Raw genomic sequence first — 27,789 nt, forward strand, 5'->3', positions numbered from 1 at the left:
TTTGGTATCGATGTTTGCCATTAACATGTTCCGGATGCAGAGATACATACAGGCACCGGGCCACTACTGTACCTGCTGGAACATCTGGATTGGTTCAGTCTATATGTGGAAATAAAGCTATGTACCATTAAAGATTTTTTTTCACTCTCTGCACTGGAAGGTGGTTGTCAGCAATGAGAATAACTCCTAGAAGAAATGGAGTTCTAACACAAAAGGTGAATGAAATTAAGGCAACTTCGCATTGCCTTGCATTTGCTCAGTAAAAAACCACTCCCCATACGAAAAACGGAATTAAACTAAAAAAATTAATAAATGGTCACAGCAGTGACACTGACATATCCATAAGCACATCTTGACAATAAATTTACTTAGGTTAAGTGCAAAATTAAGAGGCATAAAATAGTCCTTTGGACTAAGCAGAATGGAAATAGGGCTTTAAAACATAACACGGCATCTAAGAAGAGAGAACTCAGGAAAAAAAATGAGTGATTGGGTGAATTATAAACATGTACACAACGTCTGCTAAACGGAAAACAGCAACTGCATCTTGCAATCTGTTTAGTAATTATGGCAAAACAGACCCCCAAGCACTGAAATGGAGACAGCACACTAAACAGAGAAACAAGATGCTGTGCTGAATTGTGAAGATGTTATGAATTGCAGGAAACAGTTTATTAATACAAAGCGCTCTGGAGCAGGCCACCTGCAGTGGTAAGCACAGTACCTGTGACAAAAATAGCTCTGAAGATAGAAAGGACAAGTGGTACGAGGGAAGATATGGAAAATGGCTTATTGTTGGTAAATTCACAGCTCAAATGCAATGATGATAAATACAAATCCAGGAGAAAAGTTAGTTTCCCATTCTCTTTTTCCATTTTGCAAGCTTCAAGAGAAGCTGCCCCCCAGCAGCGTGAGCACAGGGCTGTGCTTACAAACAAGCCCCCTTAGCAGTGACTTACTCGAAGATGTAATTCTCCACCCACGAAAGCAACATTTATTTGTGCGACCTGCACACTTACTGTTTCAGCTAACAATTAACCTTCTGGGGGTTTTAAGTACCTATGGGTAGCTACGTACACCTGGTTGTTGCACTGGTATAGCAGAAGGCCCCCTCTGCTCCCGGGCTGCTAATTTCTTCCTCAAACAACATGATGTAAGACTTTACTTTCACGACCCACTTTTTTTAAAAAAAAAAAATTCTTTTTCCTCGATTCTTCCCTTGGCATTCATTCCAGAATGCCTTTATCTTTAAAGTAAATGAGTGATTAGCAGCGACTTGATTAACACCTGTAAGCCCTATATTTTCACAGGAAGAACAGAAGTCTGCAAAGGTGCTGCTAGCAAAGCCTTCTCCTTAAGCACCACACAACACTCCCATGCTCCTGTCAGAAAGAGCCCTTAACTGAAAAGGCGGGCCCAATGTTTTATTCATTATCTGCCTTGCTTTTTAAGGGGGGAGATGGCGAGGTGATTATGCTGCGTTGGGGTTGTTACATTAGAAAGTAGGTTGGCTTGAAGACTAATATTAACCTAGTCTGGCTAATCTAATTATTTCCTTGCAACATGGCTGCGGACAGGCAGGAATTTCCTGGATGCAGCAAGACAACCTAGAAGAGCAGACAGGCTCTTTACCTCTCGCCCAGCGGAGGGACCACCTGTGCCTTGTGCCGCTGTGCACACCCTGCTGTGACTGGACACTGCTTCAACAACACTTCTGTTTGCACTTGTGGCAGTCACCATTTCCCCCCTTGCTTCCCCTCCAGTTCACAGGAACGGCACGAGGGAACTACACAAGTTATAACCAATCCCATTTTCAGGAGAACTTTGGTGAAAGCAAGTAAGCATCCTGCCAGTTCGCTGTGACCTGGTGCCAGCAGCCAGGAGAGCAATCTAAGCCACTTTACCAAAAAGCCTGAGATTGACAGAGATTTTCATTCGGTTGTTCTGCCTCAGAGACAACAGGAGACCTGGGGCTAACTTTAATTAGTAGAGAAAGCTATTTCAGAAATGGCAGTAGTACTCTATAATTCTAATGAGTACTCATAATATTATTATTCAGTATTTAGTTTGATTCAGTATAATATTATTATTATGGAATGTTTCCCAAATGCTTCCCTCCTTCCAAGCACCTGAACACCTGCCAACCATAATTCAGCAACACTGCCTGTTCTGTTAGCGTGACATCTCCTTCCCCTTCAGGGATGAATTCCCCTCCTCTGCGCAGACGCCACATTTAACTAAATGAAATTATCCTGAAATCCCAAAGATAACATTTCCTTTTCTTTCCTGATCCTTGTGGATGCTAACTGCTGAGCACAACCGTACCTTTCAGATGATTTTCCTCATTCAAGTTCGCAACACTCCACATCTCCACACTTTTTTTCCTCTTCCACTAGAACTTTTTAAAAGAAGTGCAGTTTGAGCAACTTACGAATTATTACATTACAGAAAACACATTTATACAGAAGTACATAAAATATGAAGTTTAAACTGTGGCATAAGTTACAGCAGTGATGATTTGATAAACTGAAGTAGATCAATGCGGTTCTGTTGGGGAGTAAAGCTCTCACCCCCAGGGCCTGCCGAGATCCCACCGCTCTGCAGCAGGAGCGGCTGTGCCAAGGGACCGCCTCTTTTTCAGCGTTTGCTTCCATTTTCTTAGGGGGGAAAAAAAAGCCATGGAATCCGATTTTTAACATTAATATTTGCAATTGTGAAAGAAAGGCTGCTCCTTGAGCAGATCCCACGGTCTCAGTCTGACAGAGGCACTCTCAGCAACACACAGGTTCTGCCACACGGGCTGGGTTTGCTTCTTTCATAGCTTATGAAGCTCCAGTCAACACGTTAAAAACTTTTTGTCCAAGAACCAACGTAATGTGATGGAACTTGCCATTGCTGGCATGCAGTAAATCCTGCTTCTACTAAGGAGCAAAGTCAAAGCTCCTGCCGAACGTGAAGGGACCAAGGCCTGGGTCTGAGCGCAGCACTGGTTGTTTTGTTACCTGATCAACTTAAAAATACTATTCAACTCACAGAAGATGTGTAACATGCTTACAATACACAAACTCCCAGCATCCCTTCTCCCACTTAGGGGAGCAAACAGTCAGGAACAAGTAGTAAGTGAAAACAGGAAAAACTCAGCATTAAATGCAAAAAACCCAAGGCCTCATTTCAGGCAATTAAAAATATATAAATGGTCTTTATATTGGCAGACACATGCTCAGAAAAATTTATACCCCCAAATCCCACCCACAGAGCAGTCACTGCTCACTGCAGGCTGGCTCCTGAACCATGCCAGCTCCCTGTTTCATGTGGCTTTTTTTTCTTTAACTCCCCTCTAGCTCTAGCTTGCAGTAGATCACAGTTCATGAAGATGCATGCCAGGAGACGGCAACTACTTGCATAAAGAGGTGACATGAACAGTGGGCATTTGCAAAAGTACACCCACCATTTGAAGCAGTTTGTTTTTCAGGACATTCAGTGCCAGACTGCTAGACTGAATGGGAAAGAGAAGGAATAGGGGAGTAAAAGTTTCCTCTAAGCATTTGTGAAATGTTTATCACAGTAGCACTGAGATATTCGTAGCCCTTTCATTACTACCTGAAATCAAGATGAGATGGCTCCTGAAAAAAACGAATTAACTAAGTGGGAAGTCTGAACAAACCTGGAAAATTAAGAGCTGCTTTTTCAGCCACTGCTGACTTCAGCAGGAATTGAAGATTCTTAGTGAAAACCAGGAAAAGCCCATGACAACAAACACTACGTGAAAAATCGTCAAAATATTTTAAAAATTACGTTGTCAACAGAAGTGAAAATTCAGACTGTAAAATCATGGCTGCAAATACCAAGGGGCCATAGGAGGTCAAGTACAAATAATATAGTCCAGTGCTAAATTCTGAACAGCCAAAACACAAGAAAGTTCAACAGTATACTAAAAGAATCTTACAAAGCTTTATTAAATAACAGATACAAATAACTAATTACATCCAAACTGTCAATTTTAAGTAGTACTAGCATGTAAGGCACAAATTCTCCAAAACTAGCCAATAAGTTACACAAGACTCCACATAATAGCACGTAGCAATGTAACCCTTTTGTAATACTGCATGAAACCCAAACTGTATGCTATACACTGTGTCTGCATTCCATTCCTCTGACTACTTGCCTGCACAGTTCTTCAGACAACATATTTTGCATTAAATATTTTGCTCTTTGAAATAGAACAATTGCACTCACTTTCATTATGGTCCTTTGGAGAGTTCAGACAGGCAGAACATTATTCACAATTAAAACTGTGATACTTCTCATACATAAACAAAGCCCTTATCCAATAGCCGCAAAATACTGTTTATGGATTAGAATTACTGTAATTATGATTATAATCCTCAAAACAAAGGATTCCAACTAAGATACTTTCTTCCCCCCCCATTATTCTCAGGCAAGTACTTCAGGACTAAGAATTGCAACAAAGTTTTTCTTCTCATCTGTTTAAAAGTTGAAAAGAAGTTCAAGCCACCTTGTTTAGAAACTAAAATACATCCAAGCACACAGTGATCAACTGCCTGGTTTAGCAAAGTACTTTCTGAAGTACCCAGAATTATGTATTTTTTACTTATGCGTCTTATTCAGTCAAGAAGAAAACCAAGAACTCAATCAAAAAAACCCCACATTAGACACTACATTGTATTTTACAGTCTTAAAAATAAGCACTTATTAGTAGATATTACGGTACAAATATTCTAAAGTCTGGTCATACCAGTAATATCTTACTGTATAGTTTAAACGAAGGTACTGGGTGTGGCTGTATCAGTTTGTACAGAAATACACCAGGGACAAGCAGATTGAATCAATTGAAAACGTCACTAACCCTAGAGTGTGACATAAGCCATTTTCCACTGCACCAGGTGACCAGTGGTAATAAAAGGAGGCTCAGTTTCAGGTACTTCGTGTGTGAAATGACCTATGAAAATGTGTTACATTTATATCAGAACACAGTTAAGATAATTGCCTTCAAATAAAAGTATTTACTACCAGAAGAAAGGTCCTCTTCAAAGGCACATGCGTTCACATTCCCAGTTCAAAAAAGTGCTTACAGTAACAAGAAGGGAATACTGCAGCTGTACCCAAAGGAAGACACAGTAAGTTTTGGTTTTAGTTTTTTTGTTGTTGTAAAAAGCTTCAAATTATTCACAGTTGTTCCAGCATTCCTAATGTTAAAACAGCAAATTATGATGATTAATCACATTGTAAGGCTAAACATAAGAACACTTATCAGTGCAGCACATTCCTGAGTCTTTGGAACTCAAAATAAAAAACTAGTTCTACAAAATATATAATCCTTCATATTTTTGGCTCATATTTCATCTGTTTTTCCATTTCCCTTTTTTTTTTTACAAAGTTCATAAAAAAGAAAGTTATCTTTACAAAAAAGTAAATACATTTTTTATCACTATTACTTAGACATAACTTCTAGTTGCTTGGAGCGCAAGAAAGCTAGCTTAGCATAAACACGGCTTTTTGTCCAGCCATCAACTGAGCATAAAACATCACATAAAGTAAGTTTTAGAAAACTGAAGCACTGACAAAAAAAATTCAAAGAGCTCTAAATATTAAAAAAAAAAAGCTAGTTACATTCAAGAGATAACTCGAATTATATCAAAACTGTGAAAGTTCTTAAACTTGCTCTTGTTAAAGGCACTGATTTTTATTTTGTTCTATTTTCCTGGCCTAGTTGAACAAGAGTCCTGCTGTCTTTAACGTGAACCATAATCAGTGCTCCAGAGCGCGGATGATGGGCTTGTTTTCCTGCTTGAGGACTGAGGACTGAAGGCAAGTACAGGTGATACAAAGAAACCTAAAACACAGGGGAAAAGGAGAAAAAACACAATCATACTCAGGAGGGTGGAAGAAGTAAGGAAACAAATAACTGCTGTTGATCATCTGCTGGAACACCTGGCAAGCAAGTCTAATGATCCATTCAAAGTGAAATAACCCTCCTAGCTTATTGCCTGTTGAAAAGACATCTTAAAAGCATCAAGATTTTATAAGACTTCCTATTAAGGAGTTTAATTGAAGAACTGATTAAGTCTGAGAGGAGCACACACATTTCACCTCAGCAAAAAACTTGCAGTTTGAATTTGCCTTATTTTATCTGAAGCATCAGGCATGTGTTTTTACAAACAGGACTGCAGTTCACCATAACTTAAGTACATCTGTAATCGTGTGATTTTTATCTTAATACCCACAGTTGATTACAGATCCTCCAAGTGAATGGGTGTTTTTTTGCGTATTTCTGAATAAGTTTGATTCTGCAACACTGCAAATAGATAAAATGGGGAATAAATATGATGTCAAAAAGTACAGATAAAACATGACTGCATGATCAAAAGCAGTGAAGGAATAAACTGTTCCCTGAGCAACACAACCTTCTTCTACAGACTTGTGCCCTTTACCCCCTAACATTTGCCCTTCCCTGTCCTCTTAGAACAGACTCATAGAAAGTTTAGGTTGAAAAAGCTTTAAGTTCATCGAGCCCAACCATTAACCCAGCACTGCAAAGTCCACCACTAAACCAGATCACTAAGTGCCACATCTACATGCCTTTTAAATACTCCACCACTTCCCTAGGCAGCCTATTCCAATGTTTGACAACCTTTTCGGTGAAGAATTTTTTTCTAATATCCGATCTAAACCTCCCCTGGCCCCAGCCTACAGTACCTCACAGCATGCAGACAGCACAGGAGATGCAGCACATGCTGCAGCTAACCTGATGTCACATGGATTGACTCACCAGCCTACTGCTGCCAAGCTCTTTGTGCCAAGCAGCTGAACTCTGCTTTACTTTCCCTCAGTAGGAACAAAATTGTGCATCTCTCTCCTCTACCCATCTGGTGATTTGGATGAATTCTTACACTTCTAGCCCTTTTTTCCAGTGCGGCTGAAGCTGGCTAGGAGTTTCCAAAGAATTACCAATGGGCAAAGGAGAGGCTGGGGAGCAGGGCAGGGGGAACAAACTTCCTAGGAACAGGCACACTGCTTGTTGTAATACATTTCAGTACCCAAGCTTTCTCATAGTCCTACCTTCCTACATTAAATTCCAATGCGATAGCTAGACTAATCAATTAATGCACTTATAAATGGGTAACAACTGCTTACTGTTCTGGCTGTGTTGAGGAGGTGTCCTTGGGACAAATGCTGGGTGACTCTGCTGTTCTTTTGGTGAACAAACTGCATGATAGGCTGCAAGACATTGTTAAAAACCAAACAAATAAACCCCAAAATCAACAATAGAACAACAAAATAATTTCACATGGAAAGATACAAAGGAAATTATTCCTTTGTATTATTACAGCTAATGCATTCTAAGAAGTTGTGGGGAAAAAATACTTCTGCAATCTTTCATTCTCTTACCTATAATCATAACAGCTGTCCCTGCTAATAGTGCAAAAAGCGTGAAGAACATTACTTGATAAGAATCAAGAAAGTGCTGGAACAGACTGGTTCCATCTGTAAAATCGATTAACAGGAGACAATATTGAGTTAAAAGAGCATCTTCACCAATCTGCTTTAAAGGTTACCCATTCTTAACCCAAAATGAAAAGCCAAAAGAAGGTTTTTATTTATAGCAAATAAGTGTAATCAACTTAGATAATATAACTTTGATTCTAATGACTATTTCCAATGCAGTCTTCAACATCTGCCAATAATTTTCTGCATGTTCTTTACTTTCTCAGCCCCAAAATGCTAATCTGTTTTCAAAATAACAAGGCATGCTTGAGAGTAAACAAAAGCAGAGCAAAAAGAACAAAATTTCTTTCAGATACTTTAGCACAGGGATATTTATGCCAACTTCAACAAAATATCTTGGGCTGACCCAAAAGGAAAATACATTCAGCTTCACGCATAATGTGACCAGAAAACTTGAATACAGTTGCTCAACGAGCAGTTTACCTGTCAGTGAAAATATTACCTGCCAGCTCAGATTTTAATACATCAAATTTTATAAGCTCATGAACATAATGGAAGTTAGAGGTTTATTCTGGCATATGAAGTCTAGAGATAAACTTACGTCTCACTGGTGCACTGGTTCTGTCAGCAGAGTAAATCACTGTCACTGGGATAGTGATAGACTGGTCAGTCATGGGACTAGAGACAGTTAGAGTGGTTGATAAGGATCTCTGGCTTGAAACTCTTGGATCAGACAGACTAACAGTGTAGACTACATAACTAGGCAGCCCGTAGGATTTCTCTTTCTCAAACACTTTCACTGTTGGTGACCCACATTTTACCTGCCGAGGAAAAGAAAGAACCTGAAACAGACTGCTTGAGTAAGCACAGAACATAACCATCTTCCAAGCCACATGTCAGAAATACGTTATTCCACAGAAACATACAGCAACTCACCCCTTGGCAGGAGTCAGATCTGGTTGTAACTTTATAGTGACACCAGCAGCACCTGACCCCTGTTTATTGTGAAGGTTTCCCTATTAAACAGCCATTTCTGTGGGGGTGGGCTAACTCCACACAGGCAAAAAAATCAAAGCACCCCTTACTGTGCTACATGAACTGTGGGCAAACAAGTAAGTGGGCAAGAACCTACCTGTGCTGCTAGGGATCAGGAAGATTTTCTGCTTCCCCACCTGTGCTCTGGGGTTAACAAATCCCAGCTTGTGCACAGGTGAGCCTGACACATTTCTACTACCCCAAAACAAGAGCGAAAACTGAGAAGGAATACATTCCAAGATGAGTATTTCCAAATCATCTCAGGAGCAATCTTGACATGGTAAAGGAGGCACAGAATGCCTTTGATTAGAAAGTTGCATGTAACCGTTCAAAATGCTTTCAACTGGGTTGTGAGACTTTCCAGCAATACACTCACCTCTAAGGTATCAAGAATTTCAATGGCACCAAATATTTTCACATCAGAGCTTGGGTAATGGTTGCTTAAAAGCATTTCTGTTTGGTCAGCATAAAACCCAGGATTGAATGGCACCTCAGTGCTGATCTGCTCCCCAACGAATTGGCTGCCTTGGATTGAAGCTGTAACTCTGAGTGCAGTTCTGCTCATGCTGAGATGCTTCAGCTGCTTGTCTGTAAGCCTGTGCATTGTGATGGAACAGGTGTAATGTCCTGTAGAAACAAAAGTGGTTTGACTGTGAATTGCTCATCTTTGTGGGTTTTCTTCCTCCATGCAGAGTGAGATTTCTGTGATATCTTTAGAGAAGGGCTAAAGGTAGTGGTAGAATTCAAACCAGAAGATCAGGAGTGCATAGGTGAATGGGACAGCGTGTCTGCTGGTCCAACCATTGGCGTCTCAGTACTAAAACAGAAGATATTTCTTGTCCCAAATTAAACATAATGGTAAACACACTGAAATGACAGTTCCATGTCATATTTTATTTTAATGTGCCAGTGAGGCTCAGTTCCACTTTGGATATAACATTTATGCTAATCTTGATAGCAAGGCTTTACAGAAAACAAAATTTAACATCCTATTTCATATTCTCTTCATCTAATGTTAAAATTTCAGTCAATTACCATTGTCATCATCAATTCTGTGGAAACATGGTTTATTATTTATAAAAGTTTCTTTAAAAGGTTAGATATTCACCATGTTTCTAGTCTCTCATGGGACCTATTTGTCTGTTATTAGCAATAAAGATAGTAAAAAAAAAAAATCCCCCAGTATGGAAGATACAAAGGATAAGTAACAAATAGAACTTGCTGGGTACATGTTTTCCCCTTATTTTCTTTCCCTAATGAAGTAAAAGAGACAGCCACTATTATTCAAAGTATAACAGTGTTTTACAATGCATGCAGGGGCTAATCTAACAGATAATTAACTAACACATGTTGTAGATTTCCACAATTTTATTTCTATTTCTACAGCATCTGGTAATTTCCCCTCCTTTTAAGTCCCAGTCCATGTTGTTTTGGGGATACATAAGAATTCTACCTTTCATAAGAAGTTACAGCACTCAGGTTGAGCAGAAAAGTTTGAAAGCATGATAAATTCCAAAATGTTGAAACTGAAGAATACAAAGAATTAAAAATTTATTATTAACACCCAATTTTCACATTTATGCTACTTCCCTCATTTTAATCACTGAGGTTAGTAATACTGCAGTAACTACAGTGGCAGGGCTTTTAAAAGGCCAACATCAAACAAAAAATATTTGACTGAGGAGCATAGATTGGTGAAACCCAAAGACCCTCAGAATGCAGACATTAAAACTGATTGCTTCTCTTATCCCTAGTCTTAACTTCCACTGCATTTCAGTATATAGTAAAGGCCCTGATGTATGGCAAGAAAACACCTAGAAGAGCCACTAGATGTTTACAGCTGCAGAGATCCCCAGTATCTGTCACATGAGTGCTCATTTGTACTAGCTGAAGGATAAAGTGTTTTGCTTCCATAGTTTAACAAATACAGGGCCTGATATTTTTTTTCTGAGTTGTTATACACAAGGCAATCTATTTTTTGTATGGTTCAGCTAAAGCAGGGGTCCTCAAACTTTTTAAACATGGGGCCGGCGCATGGATTAAGTGGCAGGCAGTCATCTGTGGCTGCTTGGCTTCCCCCCCCAACCCCCAGCGGGGGGCGGGGGGGTTCTGTAAATACCGAGGGCCAGACCGGGAACCCTGGGGGGCCGTATCCAGCCCGTGGGCCCCTGAGCTAAAGTATGGCAGCTGCTAGCTCTAAAGTATGCAACCCCAGTATATTATGTCTACATTCTGCAGTATCATTTCTGTCTCAAGGTACCATTGTATTGTCTACGTATTTACAAATATATCAGTAGTAATGTGTAAAATTAGGACCTAAATTTTCAGTCAAAAAACCATATCAAAGTTTGTGTGCCCCCGTCCCAGTAAAATAATGCTTCTGCATTTCTTCTTGACTTACTACTACAACTCTGAAAAACATATGAAATGGGCTGCCTGTGATTTCTGGCTTTCTCTCAAAACAAATTTTTTTTGTACAAAACCCTAGAGTTAAACAAGGAGAGTGCACACACTAACCACACTGAAGCCTGAGATCCTACACAGCAAAGCTCAGAGGCTTCAGAAGGAAATCAGCTGGGTCAAAGGGCTTTTGGACTAAACTACAGCAAAATTCAAATTGTCTGCCTGGAGTGTGGCATCTTGTCTCACCTTACCTGAAACTGCATCAAATCCAGGTTCTGCTCTAAAAATATGACGTGCTGGGAAATCAAATGCATCGTTGTTAAAATCTAGATGGCAACTGATAATGGACTGTGGTTGTAATTCAGTAATGGCTTCAATCTGAGCAGGCAAGCACTCCCCTAAGGGGAAGAAAAAGAAATATTTCTAATTAATTAGAGAAGAAGATTATAACTAATTAACTTTTAATTAATTAAAAGCAAAACCATATCTTGAAATACCAGGTTATTCTGCCACCTTCTGAAATAGTTTCACAAGGTTAGGATGATCTTAAAAGAGCTGGAAATCATAGACAGCTGTCCTATCTCTGGTCTAATCCCAAAGAGACAGCAAATGAAAATTTTATATGTTGTGGTGGTTTTTTTGACAGGAATTATTTATTTACAGGAAAGAATGAACTAGACAGAGTTTTCAGCTCAGATGTGTCTGTTGAATAACTTATATGATCCTGGGAGTCTCGATTTATATTTCGGTATTAGCCTACCAAAAAACCTTCTTGTCAGATAATTTACATAAGGCACAATAAAAGACTATCTGAACAAGTTCTAAGTGTTAAGCTAAAAACTAGAAGGAAGTATAATCAAATAAAATACAGCTTATTAAACAGAGGGCACAATATGACACTTAGATCTTTCCGTTGATTGTAATTGCCGATAATTTCTGTAAAAGACTTAAGGATGGTAACTAAACACCCTCAGTGTTTAAATAATAATAGTGAGAAATAACAGTAACTTCAAGAACATAACTGGAATTCAATATATAAGCAACCAGCTGAGCACCTATTAACTGTTTTTTGATATAATCAAAAATTACATTTCTATTATCTATCAATTGTATGAGTTGCAAAATCTTAATAGCGCCCCAGAACACATTTCAAACTCTGCAACATGGCCCTAAGATTCTTCTAGCACTGCTGGGATTCTGGAAAAGCTCTAGAGGTTCATAGAGAACTTGCTACACCAGCTTTACAGACCCATAACTGAGCTACGGTGGGTTTTTTTTGTACCCCACCCGGTCCCGTGTCATGTCCCCCCTGTCACAGCACTCTCCAAACCAGCCGGCTGCAACAAGGTCTTTTACCATCTCATACCAGCACACTCTTCATACAGACCCTCTGCTGCCTTCTCCTTGTCCCTCCTCACCCAGGGTGGGCTCTCTTCTCTCTGCTTCTTCCTTCTCTCTCTTCCTCGGCTGCTCTCTCTCCATTGGCTCTCAACCCCTTAACAGAACCAGCCACAGCTGCACCTTGTCTACATCAGCCAACCTCCCACCCCTGAAGCCAGCCCACAGCTGTATATTATCAATGCTAATTAACCTGCCTTCATTCCTCTACAGTCCCCCTCCAAAAAAACCCTGTAACACAAACCAAAGCCACCTATCATGAATATACAAATGTGTAATGAACAATAAGCATAAAGTTATTTTTTCATCATACCTTGCAAATTTTTATTTCTTTCCCCAATTGAAACTATTATTTTTGAGGCTTCAACTCCTTGTAAACTTTTCACTCCGCTTACATGCCTTGCTGTAGTCCTCTGAGGTATATTAATCAATATCTGAAAAAAATGAAGTACATTGTTAGCAAATGCTTCCATATAACATAAAAATTAAGGCAAATTCAGATCGGATTGACTGTGAAATGCACACATCCTTGTATGTATAACAGAAGAGAAGACTCCAAGAGGTCGTGTTTCTCTTTGTAAGAAATCCTACATTTCTCCAACTTTACAAACTGCCTTTCAAGGCAACTTAAGCTAGTAATTTTTTTTTCTACCCAGCCCCTGTAAGTGAATAGACATAAAGCTCTATGTCTAAATTTTATTTAAAAACAATGTCTAGTGTTTATGTTAAGCTGATACAGTGAACTGTGTCAACAATGCAACTACACACCAGATAAAATAATTTGAGTAGTTCTGATCAGTGATGCATAATAATACGGTATGATACTTCAGAAAGTTCTTGTTGGCATCTCATTCTGCAGGAAAATTTCATTCATAAAAGCAGCCACACTCAAAAATTGTTTAGCATCTGGAAACCAATTAGCCAAGCAAAGGAATCAAAACATACCATTATAAGAACAGTATAGGCAAAAAATAGAAACTATTTGGCTAAATTTTCCTCCTTAACATACTTTATTAAAAAAACCCATGATGTGTTTGGACACATACCAAATACTTTCCAACCACTGGCATTTCTAATACTTTTTCCTTTAAAGAGAATGTTTTGAAGTATTTATAACAACAACGGTAGAATACATTTCTTGTGAGGGTCCACTGGAAGCAAAATAACTTCAGCAGTTCTGGCAGGATTTAACAGTGCCTCACCTCCCTGTATGTTTTAAGTAATCCAGGAATCTCGTAATAGATGGTGACTGCACCAGAATCCCTTGCCACGGCTACGCCAGTCTTGGAGTCGATTTGAAGAACACTACTTAACGAGGAGCTCCATATGCCCGGCAGGCCTGAGAAAACACACCATTTGGACACTGTTCAACGGATTTATGCTAACTGAAGCATTTCATTATTACATTGGTGCCTGTATGGACATACCCACTCCATGGGCAGCACAGGTACACATACTTCCCAATTAACAGAAACTAGATTCTAGGGTCTCATGTGGTGGAAGGCTGGCAGCCCAACACCAAACTGACTTGCAGTTACGCTGAAAAAAAGCCCGTTAATACGAAGAATCAAATACAGTGAGTGAAGTTTGACAGTCCTGAACCCGCATGACTCCTGTAAAGAACAAGCCTTTCAAGCTAACTGAATAGAAATGTCTGGAGTCTGATACTCATTAATTCAATACAAGTGGCATATTGCATGGTACAATTAAAATTAGAGGAGTTGATCAAACCTATTTTTATCATTAACAAGAACAGTGACATTCGATTCTGAACAAACATCATAAATTATGCATTTAGTTTTTCTGAGAATGAGAAAGAGTTACACTGATGTCAAATTATATAGCCGCAAAACCACAGCAAGTGAAGTGCTGCTTACCTTCTTGGTTTATCAGTGAAGTACTCAAACAGAGGACGTCACCCACCACCACATCTGTGAGTTCAGGAAAAATAGTGTGTTGCACAGGAAGTGGGACATAGTCTGCAATTCCACTGTTTTCTGCATCCCAGACCTTAAGCAAGGTCAAACCTACATTTACAGTCCGGATTACAAACGTGTTGTTTGTGGCTCCTTTCCCAATCTGTACAAAGTCATCCCTACAGAGAAAAAGAAATGCTTTTATATTAGGGCAAGTTTGCTAATGTCATTATCTCCACAGTAAACAGTAGGTACTGAACTCTTTTTAGATGGTTGACTTCTTGTTTTCAGCAATAGTTACCTTCTAATGAAGTCTGACAAACTAAGGAAAATATCAAAGTGATTTAGGTGCTACTGAGGCAAATTTCAGTTCTCACATCATTATACTGAGGCAATAATAAGGTCGTAACTTTGTACAAGAACTACTTCCCAATTTTAAGAACTGTAGAACTTTAGAAAAAGGTGATCTGTCCCTTTTTCCCTTTACTCAGGGAGTTAAGAACCAAAGCCATGTAAACACCAACATGCAGCTTTCCAGCCATAACTTTAGAAAAGTAAATCACATTTGACTGCGAGTTCTGGTATTTACTAAAATTCAGCATTCCCAAATGCATGGACAAGCAGAGCGCTTGTAAGCGCACCCAGCACAGAGAAAGCCACCTTAGCAGCACCACGCAGAGATAGCGAGCATCTCGACAGCAGCAGAGGCAGGTCACCACAGTGCTGCACCTGAGGTCAATGAGCAGTGCTGCTCTGTCTAGGGCTAATTATCCCTGTGCTGAAGCAGCTCTGTCATGTCTGTTTTGGAAGCTAGGGCAGTGTTATCTCGGGAACCTCTGTATGCTACAGAACTTTCTTCAGATCGTTCAGATAGGAGAAAAGAGGAAATCTTGCATTCAACCCCTTCCCCACCCCCCCTTTTAATCACAATCACTGTGTTGCAACTGCAAGATGCTCTGCAGAAAAAAAGCTACGTTAGAGTAATGGAATTAGTGATTGTTTACTAATGACCAAAGAAGGTAGTTTTATAATATTTATTATTCTTTGAGGCAGAGACCGCAAGGCCTTCTGAGGCTTGGCTCTGCTGCGCAAAGGCTGTACAAGCATATCTGAAGAGACAGCCCTGATCCAGAATATTCACCATCTTATATAAGACTTAAGTGAGTCAAGTAACAAAGCACTAGGAGAAAAGAGGCAAGATGAGGCAAATGCTAATAAGATCAATTGTTTATATAGGCCACTGATGTATGTAATCTGATGATTCAGAGTCACTTAAAGCAGAAATGTACCCCAGCACGCCCCTCTGGGGATCAAGCTTATCTGGGCAACTTTCCACTTGCTAGAGAATATCGATTGTTAACTACAACTCTTCTTTCTGCTACAGTTCCTCTGAAGACCGCAGAGATGAAATCCTTTCTTTGCTAATCCCAGCCCAAGCCATATCTTCACTTGGTATCTCTGGAACAATCTTTGTTCCTTGCTGTGGCTGGGCTATGCGCATTTGGCTTTTTTTTGTTCTCTATAATTAACACCCATGGTAGATACCTACCTGTTTGTTGCAAAGTTGAGCACAGAATTATGCGAATGAAAAGTATCTCCAGAGTTATCATGAAAATGGACTGTAAATGTCAGTGTCGCACCCAGGGGGAGAGCCAATAATGCCTCTTTGTTTTTTGTGTGCAGGATAGGATTCATGGAGATTCTTAGGTATGAAATGGGGTAGACCTGTAAAAACATGAACAGTGAAAAGCAAACTTAAATTGCATTTTTTGATGCCTCTATAAAAATAAACTATTTGTCAATCTATATGTTGTCAATAAGTCAATCTATATTTTTAATAAGTCTATCTTGCTATATCTATTTATGTCAATGTATGTGGTTTTGTATATTTTTATAATAAGAATCCTATTATCTAGGATAGTATTCTTACTATGCAAATATACAAAGCTTCTTTTATGAACCATCTGCTATATGTTTAGCCATGTGACAGTACTGAGACATGGAGATTTTATTATCAGTACATACATTTTGCAGAATCACGGAATAGCTGAGGTTGAAAGGGGCCCTCTGCAGAATATCTAGTCCAGTCCCACCTGCTCAAGCTGGGTTACCTAGAGCCAGTTGCCCAGGACCGTGGGCAGGCAGGTCTTAAGCATCTCCTAGGATGGAGATCTCACAATCTCTCTGGGCAATCTGTGCCAGCGTTCAACAGCCACCACAGTAGAAAAAGTGCTGTCCTATGTTCAGAAAAAATTTCAGGTGTTTCAATTTTTGTGTACTCCCTCTTGCCCTGTCATTGAGTATTGCTGAGAAAAGTCTGGCTCCGTCTTCTTTACACCTTCCAATCAGATATTTCTTAGTGGTTTTCTTTAATAGCACTGGGAATTGAAGCAAGCAATAATGATGTAGAAACACCCATAACATATCAGAGACTACATCATTATCCTATAAATTAAAACTGTTAAGACTCCCTGGATATGCAAGCAAACACACGGCCCCTAGACTTCTCTCCCAGTAATTCTTGCAGTAAGAAGTGTAATTCATTCCCTAGTTACCAGAACAGGAGTAACTTGCAATGTATGTGAGAGCAAGGGGATGAAAAGGCTGCTGTTCCCCCAGTTCCCCTGCACCAGGTGGGAAAACCAAGTTGATACATACCATTTCTAACAGCCTTGGCTCTGAGCAAAGGTTTGCCCAGCAGAGGAAGGATGAGCAATAGCTGCAAAGCTGTTCCCTGGCAATCCTTGTCAAGCAGCACTACAGACACTACGGACTGCTGCCCCTCAAACAGGTCTGCAGTGGGCTCACAACGGGGCTCCCAGAGGTGGGAAGGAACACCCCCCACCATCTTCCCTCCTGAGCCGTGTGCTGGGCTGGTTTGCCTGACCCATCACTGGGCACACTCACCTTGGTACTGTTGGCCACATGATGCTGCAGCCAGGCCGTCCTCTGAGGCAGGGACTGATAGAAGCACAACAGACAAAAGCAGTCAGAACTGGCATCTGACCAGTCCTAACTGGTCAGCAGGCTGCATTTTGTTGCCTCAGTGCTCAACCAAGACACAAGTTAGGAACTGCTTCAAATTCTTCAGGAAAGTCTGCTAGATTACCCATATGTGCACACCCCCACATTTTTGCAGTAACACTCCAACGAAGTTTGAAGAAAAAGATTTTACAACCATTTTGTTTTGTTTTTAAATAATGTATTACAGGTCTTCATTAACTTATCTAGGTTAAGTAGCAAAATTACCCAACAAAAATAACTGTATCTGTTCTTTCTGTTACAGCTGTTGGAAAATAAATAATGGAAGGAAAGAGACAGCAAAACCCCTCAAATATACAGAGAAAACTATTTTAGAAGAAGCCCTCAAGGTTATATTGTAGGAAAATCCCTTTTTTTCTGACCTAAGAAGCTCAGCCAAAATGTAAAACTCTGCGATCTGAAAATGTACATGTCAAACCTTAAAAAGGAAAGGACAAATTTGGCCTCAAGCAAGTAGCATCTGTGGTGAATCTGAAAAAAAAAAAAAATCCCAACCACCCACCCAAAACCAAATTAAAAAAAGAGTGGCTAGAATATCAGTATATACAACTGTCTACTCCACAGGCTGATATAATCTGTTAAATATCAGCCTATACAGTCATCTGCCCAACTAGCTGAGGTTACAAGCCAACAAAAATGCCATTTCCCTGAGATATTTTCAAGCTTCATTTACCTTAAAATCTCGGAAATTATCCCACAAGGGACAACTGCTGAATTTAATACTGATGAAAACAGCTATTTACTGTTAAATCATCTCAGTTTTTAAAGTATTTTTTATTTAAAAAAATAAAAAATAAAACTTGAGTTGACTACAGTTGGTACAGGCAAGTGCTTAGCTTGCTTCCATGCTAAGCATACTGTCACTCCTTACCTCCACTGTCCTCCTTGGCTTATCTAAGACAAGTCTCTTTTTGAGCAGAGTTGAAGGTCTAAGTGTTAAGTGATGCTGCTGCAGCAGTTTGATTCTTAACTGTGTACAATTGTAAACAGACAAAACAAGAACTTATGAAAGGAAGAACGGCATGAAGGAGAGAACTCTGTCTTAGAATGACACAACAGATTCAAGATCATCTCCTGTCTGTCACAAGTTTTTCTACGTGACCTTCAGCAAAACCACTCAAACTCTCCCTCAGTTCCTCAGCCATAAAATGAGGGCAGCACTGTATGACCTGATGAGGTTACCGTGACGTTAAAAATATTACTTCCGTAAAAGTACTATAGTCCTAATAAATACAGGAAAACAAATCAGTTGTGCAAGATCCTGAACAGAGATGGTTCCTACTACAAAGAGCTCACAAGCTTCATCTCATAATGCACTGACTCCACAGTTCTGCGATTTCCTGTATACCGAAAGAATGCACAAAGGGTGACCTTAACTTCAGTACCACTATAGGCTGAGTAGATGTCATTTGAGCCAACCCCAAACTCATTAGATGTCTTTCACTTGCCAGATCCAGCAGTGAAGAGAAGAAACAAGGTCATCTATAACAGAGCTGTAGAATTTCACTGCCACCACCTAGCAGCAGGAGTGGCATTAGTGAAACTAAGCCATCATTTCTTTTTTCATTCTCCACCCAGGAGGACAGACCTACATGCAGTCCTACAGACAAAGCTGAACATTAAGGTAAAAAACATAAATTAACAAAACTCCAAAATCGAGCAACTTCACAGTAATAATAATAATACAACTTGCAAATAATTTAAAGTCAGCACTCAATTATATGTTTTTCTCCTTTAGTTGGGACACAGGAAAGATGCTGACCAAGTAAAAAGGGATGAGGTGGAGTAGTGCGTATCTCAAGGCTCATCTCGCCAGATGTAAAAAGTTCTCGGCACAAGGACTTTTAAATAGAAATGAAGGACATGCAGTCTCTTATGTCCCAAATGCCTGACCAGTAAGATATACATTAAACTTCACAGAACAGCATTCAATCAACAGATGTAGTTTTGAGAAAGAAAGATGTTTCATTAGCCTGGAAACAAACAGCTGAGTTTTGCTACAGATTTGTCCTTCCCTGAAGCATCCATATTTTGGTGTCTCTTGGGCACAGAGGGCAGCATTGGACATGCTCCTTGCCAGCTCACCAAATACAGGCAACAGCAGCTAAATTATTGCATCTGATAAGATAGGCTCTCTCATGCAGAGATTCTCATTCTATATAAGAGCTGAACTGCTGGGAAACAGCAAAGAAAATGAAATTTTTGTACAGTTACATCTGTAGTATCTTGAAAACCTAGGTATCACTTAGGTACCTTGCAACAGATGCTGCATTTATATTCATTACTCCAGATGATATTTACCTTTTTCATACACTGCAAAATGCACGTTTATGACATTAACATCTTTTTTGATTTGAACTTCTGTAACTGCAAATAAAGAGAGATGATACTACCTTAACAGCAGCTACAATGCTCTGGTTGATCCCAAATGATTCTTGTGAAATCACTTCAATTGTTGACGATCCTATCAAAGACCCAGAGTTAAGGAAACCTCTCTCATCGACTTTTACAACAGGAACTTTATGTGGTCCATCCAGGACACGATAACTCAGTGAAGCCACTCGGTCCCTGAAGAAAACGAACACATGAAACAGAAAAAAAAATCCCAGGGGACTCCCTTAAACAAGTAAAACCATATTTACACCACCATAATTTTTGGTAATTTTTTTCCCCATGTATCTTTAATAAAAGCTCAAAAGCCTGTGTTGTAGTTTAAGAAAGAAAAGTTTCAGTTCTGATTTAAGCTTACTTATCTGGGTTTAGGCATGTATTAAAATCTAGTTTCTATCTGCTGCCCTGCAGTGCCATAATTCCTTGATAAAAACTTGATTCCAAATAATAATGGCTAAGGCTACAACACGCAGCTTCTGCCATCATTTTCTGTAAATAATATTTAGAGGGAGATTAGTTCCCATGACCAATGCTGGTATTAGAGATAAAGTCAGGGACTTAAGTGGATCTCATCAGTTTCCTGGAAATGGTTTTGTACACAAGGTTAATCTTTGCAATAACTCTCTCCATGGTATTTGCATATTAATAAAGTGAGCAAATACAAAAACTGTAATTAGTGGGCATTCTGAGACATTAGCAATTTTTAAGTATCACTTATCACATCTTCTAAAAGATCTATAAATTATTACTTTTTTCCCCTCTCCCAAGCTCCTTCATTGAGCTAGAAATACTCTAATTTATCCAAGGAAAAAAGCATTAAAGCTGGATTTTAGTTGCCGTTTTCTTGGCAATAGCATAATTGGTTTTGGTGGTGGAGTTCGGACATACCGGCTCCGACACTGGACAGTGAAGATGGGACAAAAATGTACAAACTGGTATCTAGCAACTTAATGACTAATGGATCAGAAAAACTGCTCAGTAGAAATAGTGGAAAAAAACATTAGTGACTACAAATGACAGGGCTCCTATATAATTTTCAAAAGCAGATGCTGAATGACCATGGTCACTGGAGCTGCAGTGAAACTAACTGTTCCCTCCCCTTAAAATGTAAATGCACCTAAAGCCTCACCCACAGCCTACCTCCTGTTGTCTGTATCTGCACACTTTTATGCTAGGAAAACCAAATTTCAAGTCTGAGATACCAGTCTTTGAAAACAGGTTACGTAAAAAGAACTTCTCATTTGGAAAAGATATTTTAATATCAAAATCTAGTCACAGCCTCTGTGTGAGAAATACAGAGAAGTATATCCCATAAAGCCTTGATCACCCACAAAACACTCTAGTGGAAGCAAGCTACTGATTTAACTGGCTCAGCATCTTTTAAAATGATTTAAGTATTGAATGAATTTTCTAGCTACAATCCAACTACTACAAGAATTGACAAAGCCCAAGAAAACAGGTAAGATACTATTAATCACCAGGTAAGTTGTGTATTATATGGATGTATCATGATATTCTTTTTAAAAGACTGGAACAGCTTACTTCAAACAGAATTGCTTTATGATTTTGATAGACTGTTGACACAAATCAGTATGAAAACTAATCACTAACCTGTTTACCTGAAGTTTAATAAAGGAATTTGGTGACATTAAGATCTGCTCTGCTTCTACTTCTGGAGTGACTAGACGAAGTTTTTCAAACACCTGGAAAATAAAAGGCATTGTGTCCTACTGTTGTGTGCAGCAAGTAATTTATTTCCATTTATCTCATTTTCAAAACAAAAAAAAAAACAAATAAAAACTATAACATACTACTTTATCTTGTATAATATATATGGGAATAAAAAATAAAATTAAACATGAATATTTGAGAGTGGGATAGGCAGGATCTTCTACAGTTTCTGCAGAGCATTCATTTCTATGGCCATAGCTACACTATGAAGCAACAGGAAAAAAGCAGCAGATCGAGTGAAATGGTGTTGGGAGACCCCACATTCACGCAAGTTACTTTACCCCAAGTCTGAGCCTGTGAGCTGAATTGCTCACATGAGGTGCCCTCCTCAAGCACATCTTCCAGCTTTGTTCCATCTAAAGGAATCCAGTTCACATACTTTAAAACCAATCCCCAAATCATGATAAGTGGGAACAACCAGGAGATTCATTTCAGAAGCTAATCCCTGATCCAACTTAACATGCTTGCATAGACATGCATGATAAGCACTATAAACAAGAAGTATTATTGTGCAGAGAGGAACTACAGCAGTGAAGTTGTTCTACAGTTCTAACATTGCTTATCCACCTCAGTTTCAGGTGGTCTACAACAAGAACTAACTCCTGAGTTTCATTCAGGCATCACACCGATGTTCAGTATAAACCTTAGCAACATTTGTGGAATTTGTTTCCAAACAGTGGAACATAATACAAACAAGAGTAAGGGCTCAAAGATAAACCAAAGCTGGAATTACCCCTTTGCATTTCAAATTTCTGGCTTCAAATACAGACTCTGAAATAGATATTAAAACATTAACTGTGAGGAACATCATCATACCTGAATTTGGATTTCATCAGACAGTTCTCTTGCCATGTTGTAGAAGTGGCTGGCTGTAGGATCAAGGACCTTCACAACAACTTTCAGGCCTGTTCTTCCCTTCACTCTGCCATAAACATCCATTGCAAAGTTGTATTTTGCAGGAAGCTGAAAAGAAGCCTTGGACAGGAGAAAGTGATTCAAATTTTACGCATGGAAAGGACTGACACTGATACAGAGGAAAGACCACACCCAATGCTGACAATGGCTCCTTGATTTTGAGTAAGCAGAAGCAACAGTGTTTTCTCAATTCCATTATGTGGCAGTTTCCTTTTCCTAAGAAACATACATGCGAACACACACACACAAACACAATTTACCTCACTATGTCTTGTCTTGATATCCAGAGTATCTCTCTTTGTGACAGACCAGTAGAACGTTAACCCCGGTACTGCGTTGCCAAATGAAAAAGGAGTCTGACTACTGGTGATGCCCATTACATAAACTGGCATCTAGAAACAGAGAAACCAATTTTCTTAGGTAATTCTAGGATGCTAACCAAACTGCACAGAGCAAATATAATTAAACTTAAAATCAATTGATCAAGAGATGGTATTTCCAATGAAGAAAATGTTTTGGTTGCTGTATCTGTTTTAAGGATGTATCACACAGAAGACTCTACCACCAACTTGTAGAAAGTAAATTTTGATTTATTCTCATTTGCTACATGCTCTACAAAAAACAAGTACAACCTTTCCATCAAAAAAGGTGGGTTCAGTAACTCATTTGTCCCATTCGCAGCATTAAATCACTTCATCTTATTTAAGTCACACACGCTTAACTTTTCTACATCTTTGTCTAGATAATTCTCCTGATTAACTCTGCTCTGGACATCCACCTTCCCCTTCCACCTCTCCAAATTAAGACAACATCACATATAAACACAAAATGGGGATTTTCAAGTTTTTGTTTTTAATCTTCAATTCAATCACCTGGGACCAACAAGCTAGAATCACTAGCCATTTTGGAATGAGTAACTTAATACACAAAACACAGACTGTTCAAAATAGACTTATTGAAACATAATCTGAACAGTATCTGTTGTTCTGGATATAGCAGATATACTGTAGATTTTTAGCATACAAAGGAAGGAAGTCTCCACTGCAAACAGAATGAAAATGAAAGCATCCTTCTCCAGATGAAATTATGTTTCAGCAGGGCCTGAATTTCTGAAAATCAGTCTGGTGTACATGGTAAGCTTGTCCTGATTTCTGTTTTCAGCTCTGGAGCTTCTCCACTTTACAGCATATTTATTCCAGCAGCAGCAGTGGTACCCCTCAAAGTGGGCAACCACTCTGTGAGCTGAAGTGGTATCATCAGATGTTGTAATAGGAATGGTCACAGATTGCAGATCAAAATTTTAAGGCAATAAAAGCTAATCACAAATCAACTAACCTGTGTACCAGTTTTCATTCGTGTAATTGGTGCACAAATTCTAACAGCTGTCAGTTGTACTACTTCAACTTCCACTTTGTCCTAAAAAGCAGGAAGGGAAGACATTGTTAACACTTGTCAAACGTGAACTAGATTTCACTTTCACAATCTATCCACTATTTTGCCATTATCTAATCACTATTGCCATGTGATTTGCATGTGACATCACAGAAAATACAGAGGGACATAATGCAGTATGACTGTACAAAACTACAAAAGTATTAACTTTTGATTGATGGCATTTAAAAACGCCACCTAAACTTTTCTTAAAAAAATCCTCTGCTCAAAATTACTGATGACATGAATGATGGAACTGAGAGGTGACAGACAGCAAAGGACTAGATCATAGGGGTCCCTAGGAGAAAAGGGATGAATAAATTCAGAATGTAAAGGAAGACATTGAGAGATTTAAAAGAAAGTGAGAATTGTAAGCAGCAAATAGGACAATCAAGAACAAAAGAATGATGTGTGATACTCTGATGTCTCCTCTTCACATATCCTGACATTCCAGATATATTTTATTCCTACTGTACACTGGGAAGGAAAGGTCAGACCTGGACCTCATTGGGCAGTAGATTTAGCTTTCAAGTTCATTCTGCTTCCTGGCACAGCATCAGGCCAGACTGCTGCCCCCACATTACAAAGCAGAGATAGAGAGATACAATTTATTTTTTTCCCCCAATTACTTTGTCTCCTCTTGGCCTGTGGTGACATCTTTCAAGCAGCAGAGCTTTGTGGTGTGCAGCAGCTGTTCTGCCTTGACCTCAAATGAAGAGCAATAAGATTTGGCCCAAGTTCTGTGAGTCCCATGCAAGTCCCGGGGACTTGTACTCCCTTATAGGCCAGCTCCCTCACACTCAGCTAGTAGGAAATTATATAGACAGAGATTCTGATGGGGTATCAGGGATTCATTGCTTGAACTTTGTAGATGGATTCAGGCCACAGCATGGGATGACAGCTTTCTATATAGCCTATACAGCCTTAAGCTTATAGCTTAAGAGACAATGTGTTTCTTAGACAACAGTTACTAACTTCTACTGACATAAGACACTGCTACACCGTAAGGTGATGCAGGTAAGGACAACCTTCTGCTGTTTTAGAAAGATTTCTTTAGATGGGCTTTTCTAGATTTACTAATAAATTCTAAAGCTATCAGACTATTTATAAAGCCTCCCTAGTTATCAGTAGACCTTGTTTTAAGGTACAGTGAGATTTAGCTATCTGTTGAAAGTATCGGCTGTGTCAGCACACACATCAGTTCACAGGCCAGAGAGTAAGAAACACTGAGTTTTCATCTCCTTAGGAGATGAGGAAAGCGCACAAGATAACATTACTAATCCAAAGAGACTATTTGCCCCTTTTGAGCCAAACCTGAGTTAAAAGAGCCTTTCAGGCCCAACCAGTATCATAAAACATTACCTGAGACACCACAACAAGCTTCCCTGTCTCTGCATCAATAGCTTGCACTACTCCTGTTACTGTTCCATTTCCAATCGCCACTCCTCTGACAAGGCCGGTGCTGTTCACTGATGCAATTTTCTCATCGCTGATGGAGAAAATGATGTTGGACTGAGGTTGAGGGCCTCCTTCTGAAGTGATCTATAATTAATAGCACACAGAACAACGAACATTAACTCATCAGGTATTTCTTCTCGTCAGTGTCGCGTGGGACACCTCTCCCCTGCTCAGCACCATGCCTTCAGTAAGAAAAGGCTGTCTGAACCTTCCTAGGGCATCTCAGGGCTTATTTCTCCTGTACACTGGTATCCTTGCATGATGGCAGACTGGGAAATACGTGAGCTAAGCACAAAAGTGGTCTATGTGCTTTAGAGAATGTAATAGGCTGACGCCACATCCAGCCCAAAAAAATTTCAGAAAAATTTACCTCACTTTTTTCTTCACCATAGTACAGCTCTGCTCTGTGTTTCAGTTTGTAGAACTAGCCCACTACGCTTAATTTCATGGAGATGACAGTTTTATTAATGCAGTGCTGGTATTGAACTGGAAAAGTTGTCACTATCTTGACAAAAATAAATACAACACCTTTGATCTGGCAATACAGTAAAATGGAAGGTGACTCGAGAATGAAACTAGTCTTGTTAGAACTTATTCATCAATGACCTGGATGAAGGGACTGAGTGTAACCTCAGATACAAAACTGGGAGCAGTGGCTGATACACCAGAAGGCCGTGCTGCCATTCAGCCAGACCTGGACAGGCTGGAGAGTTGGGCAAAGCAGAACCTAATGAAGTTCAAAGGCAAGCGTAAAGTCCTGTAGCTAAGGAAGAATAAACCCACACACCAGTACAGGCTGGGGGCTGACCTGCTGGAAGGCAGTTCTGTGGAGAAGGACCTGGGAGTGCTGGTGGGCAGCAAGTTGCCCACGGGCCAGCACTGTGCCCAGGTGGCCAAGAAGGCCAGTGGGATCCTGGGGTGCATGAGGAGGAGCATGGCCAGCAGGGCAAGGGAGGTGATCCTCCCCCTCTGCTCTGCCCTGGCCAGGCTGCATCTGGAGTGCTGTGTCCAGTGTTGGGCTCCCCAGTTCCAGAGAGACTGGGAGCTACTGAAGAGGAGCCAGCTGAGTGCTACAAAGACAATGAGGGAACGAGAGCATCTCTGATGAGGAAAGGCTGAGAGGAACTGGGCCTGTTTAGCCTGGAGAAGACTGAGAGGGGAGCTTATCCATGCCTACAAATATCTTAAGGACTGGTGTCAGAAGGATGGGGCCAGGCTCTTTTCAGTGGTGCCCAGTGACAGGAAAAGGGCCAACAGGCACAAAATGCAACACAGGCAGTTCTGTCTGAATACAAGGAAAAATGTCTTTACTTTGTGGGTGACAGCACTGGAACAGGCTGCCCAGAGCAGATGTGGAGTTTCCTCCTCTGGATATAACCAAAACCTGCCTGGGACATGACTGTGCAGCCTCCTCTGGGTGAACCAGCTTTAGCAGGGGGTTGGACTAGATCCTCAGAGGCCCCTTCCAACCCTGACAATTCTGGGATTCTGTATTCAGTGTGAATGCACCTAAACTGTGAAGTGGAATATCTACTCCTGAAAAATAAGTGATATATATTTATTTTCACATAGAAATTAAGAGAAAATGTGTAAGAAGATGCCTTACCTGAATCACTGCCCCAATAATTAGGGTCATTTTCCTTGGCAGCAGTCTAAATGGAGGAAAGACCTAAAAACAGGAATATGAATACTTGTGTTCATGCTATTTTTATCAGATAATTTATGTCACCAAACAGCACATACAAGTGTAAAACTGGGTCTTCACTTGCTTAATTAGAGTAAATTGAGCATGCATAAACTTATCACATGCAGTTAAAAATCACTATGAAATCTGAAACAGACTACCATTCGGGTATCTTCTGGACAGAATAATCTGGTTTACTTTTTCTGGCAAATTCATTACTGTACTATAAACAAACTATAATGAATTGTTCCTATAGATTTTATTTACGCATATATTTTATCTGAAATTATTTACTTCAATCTGTTGTGGAGCAGAGTTGATTCTTTGTCCTCTTCTGTCAGCAACAGTTGCCATAAGACTAGTCTGACCAATGGCCATCCCGTGCACTAGAAAAGCAGCAGTATGGTCATCAAGAGCTTCACTGAGCGGGCTGCAGAAAAGAAACACATTAAAATGGAGAAGTTCATTGAATAAATTACATAAATAACAAATGTAAAGGACCTATTTGGTGCATAACAGTTTTATCATAAGGACAACTAAGTGACTATGTCTTAAGCAAAATTAAGGAAACCATCACATTTCTACATGTAACATCATGAAATGGGTAGCCTGTGTTTTACCTTAAAATGAAACATATGAAATTAAAATGAAACAAGAGTGTTAGCTGGTTCATACCAAAACTCTACCAGGGAGCCCACTGGCAGTTTGACCAGTATGGGTAACAGTGGCACAAGCCCTGATTACGTACCTTGACACTATTTAACGGTTGGGACATACAGCCAAGCAGTACTGCATGGTGTATGCAAATACATACACACATTTCCCCATACAAAGCAGAATGATTTTTACTGATTACCTCAACACTAAAAATCAACAGTCCCAAAACCTTCTTTTCTGTGATTTTTATTATTGTGTTTA

General features: G+C 39.7%; 1 protein-coding gene across 1 annotated transcript in view; it reads right to left on the reverse strand.

Annotated features, from left to right (window-relative positions):
* Positions 1 to 3,929: 3,929 nt before the first annotated feature.
* Positions 3,930 to 27,789, reverse strand: part of NUP210 (nucleoporin 210) — a 69,394-nt gene continuing 45,534 nt past the window's right edge. Inside the window, exons 23-40 of the mRNA XM_080384676.1 lie at positions 27,166 to 27,301; positions 26,794 to 26,856; positions 25,092 to 25,271; positions 23,634 to 23,714; positions 22,559 to 22,690; positions 22,200 to 22,358; positions 21,264 to 21,355; positions 19,655 to 19,829; positions 15,769 to 15,944; positions 14,181 to 14,398; positions 13,506 to 13,642; positions 12,617 to 12,737; positions 11,157 to 11,303; positions 8,879 to 9,129; positions 8,069 to 8,288; positions 7,411 to 7,506; positions 7,156 to 7,239; positions 3,930 to 5,854 (exon numbers count right to left, since the gene is read on the reverse strand). Of these exons, the coding sequence (XP_080240802.1) occupies positions 5,754 to 5,854; positions 7,156 to 7,239; positions 7,411 to 7,506; positions 8,069 to 8,288; positions 8,879 to 9,129; positions 11,157 to 11,303; positions 12,617 to 12,737; positions 13,506 to 13,642; positions 14,181 to 14,398; positions 15,769 to 15,944; positions 19,655 to 19,829; positions 21,264 to 21,355; positions 22,200 to 22,358; positions 22,559 to 22,690; positions 23,634 to 23,714; positions 25,092 to 25,271; positions 26,794 to 26,856; positions 27,166 to 27,301 (2,569 nt within the window). The 3' untranslated portion in view covers positions 3,930 to 5,753. The remainder of the gene's footprint in view (positions 5,855 to 7,155; positions 7,240 to 7,410; positions 7,507 to 8,068; positions 8,289 to 8,878; positions 9,130 to 11,156; positions 11,304 to 12,616; positions 12,738 to 13,505; positions 13,643 to 14,180; positions 14,399 to 15,768; positions 15,945 to 19,654; positions 19,830 to 21,263; positions 21,356 to 22,199; positions 22,359 to 22,558; positions 22,691 to 23,633; positions 23,715 to 25,091; positions 25,272 to 26,793; positions 26,857 to 27,165; positions 27,302 to 27,789) is intronic.

The sequence above is a fragment of the Falco punctatus genome, assembly GCF_963210335.1.
Source record: "Falco punctatus genome assembly, chromosome: 4".
In the NCBI taxonomy this organism is placed as follows: domain Eukaryota; kingdom Metazoa; phylum Chordata; class Aves; order Falconiformes; family Falconidae; genus Falco; species Falco punctatus.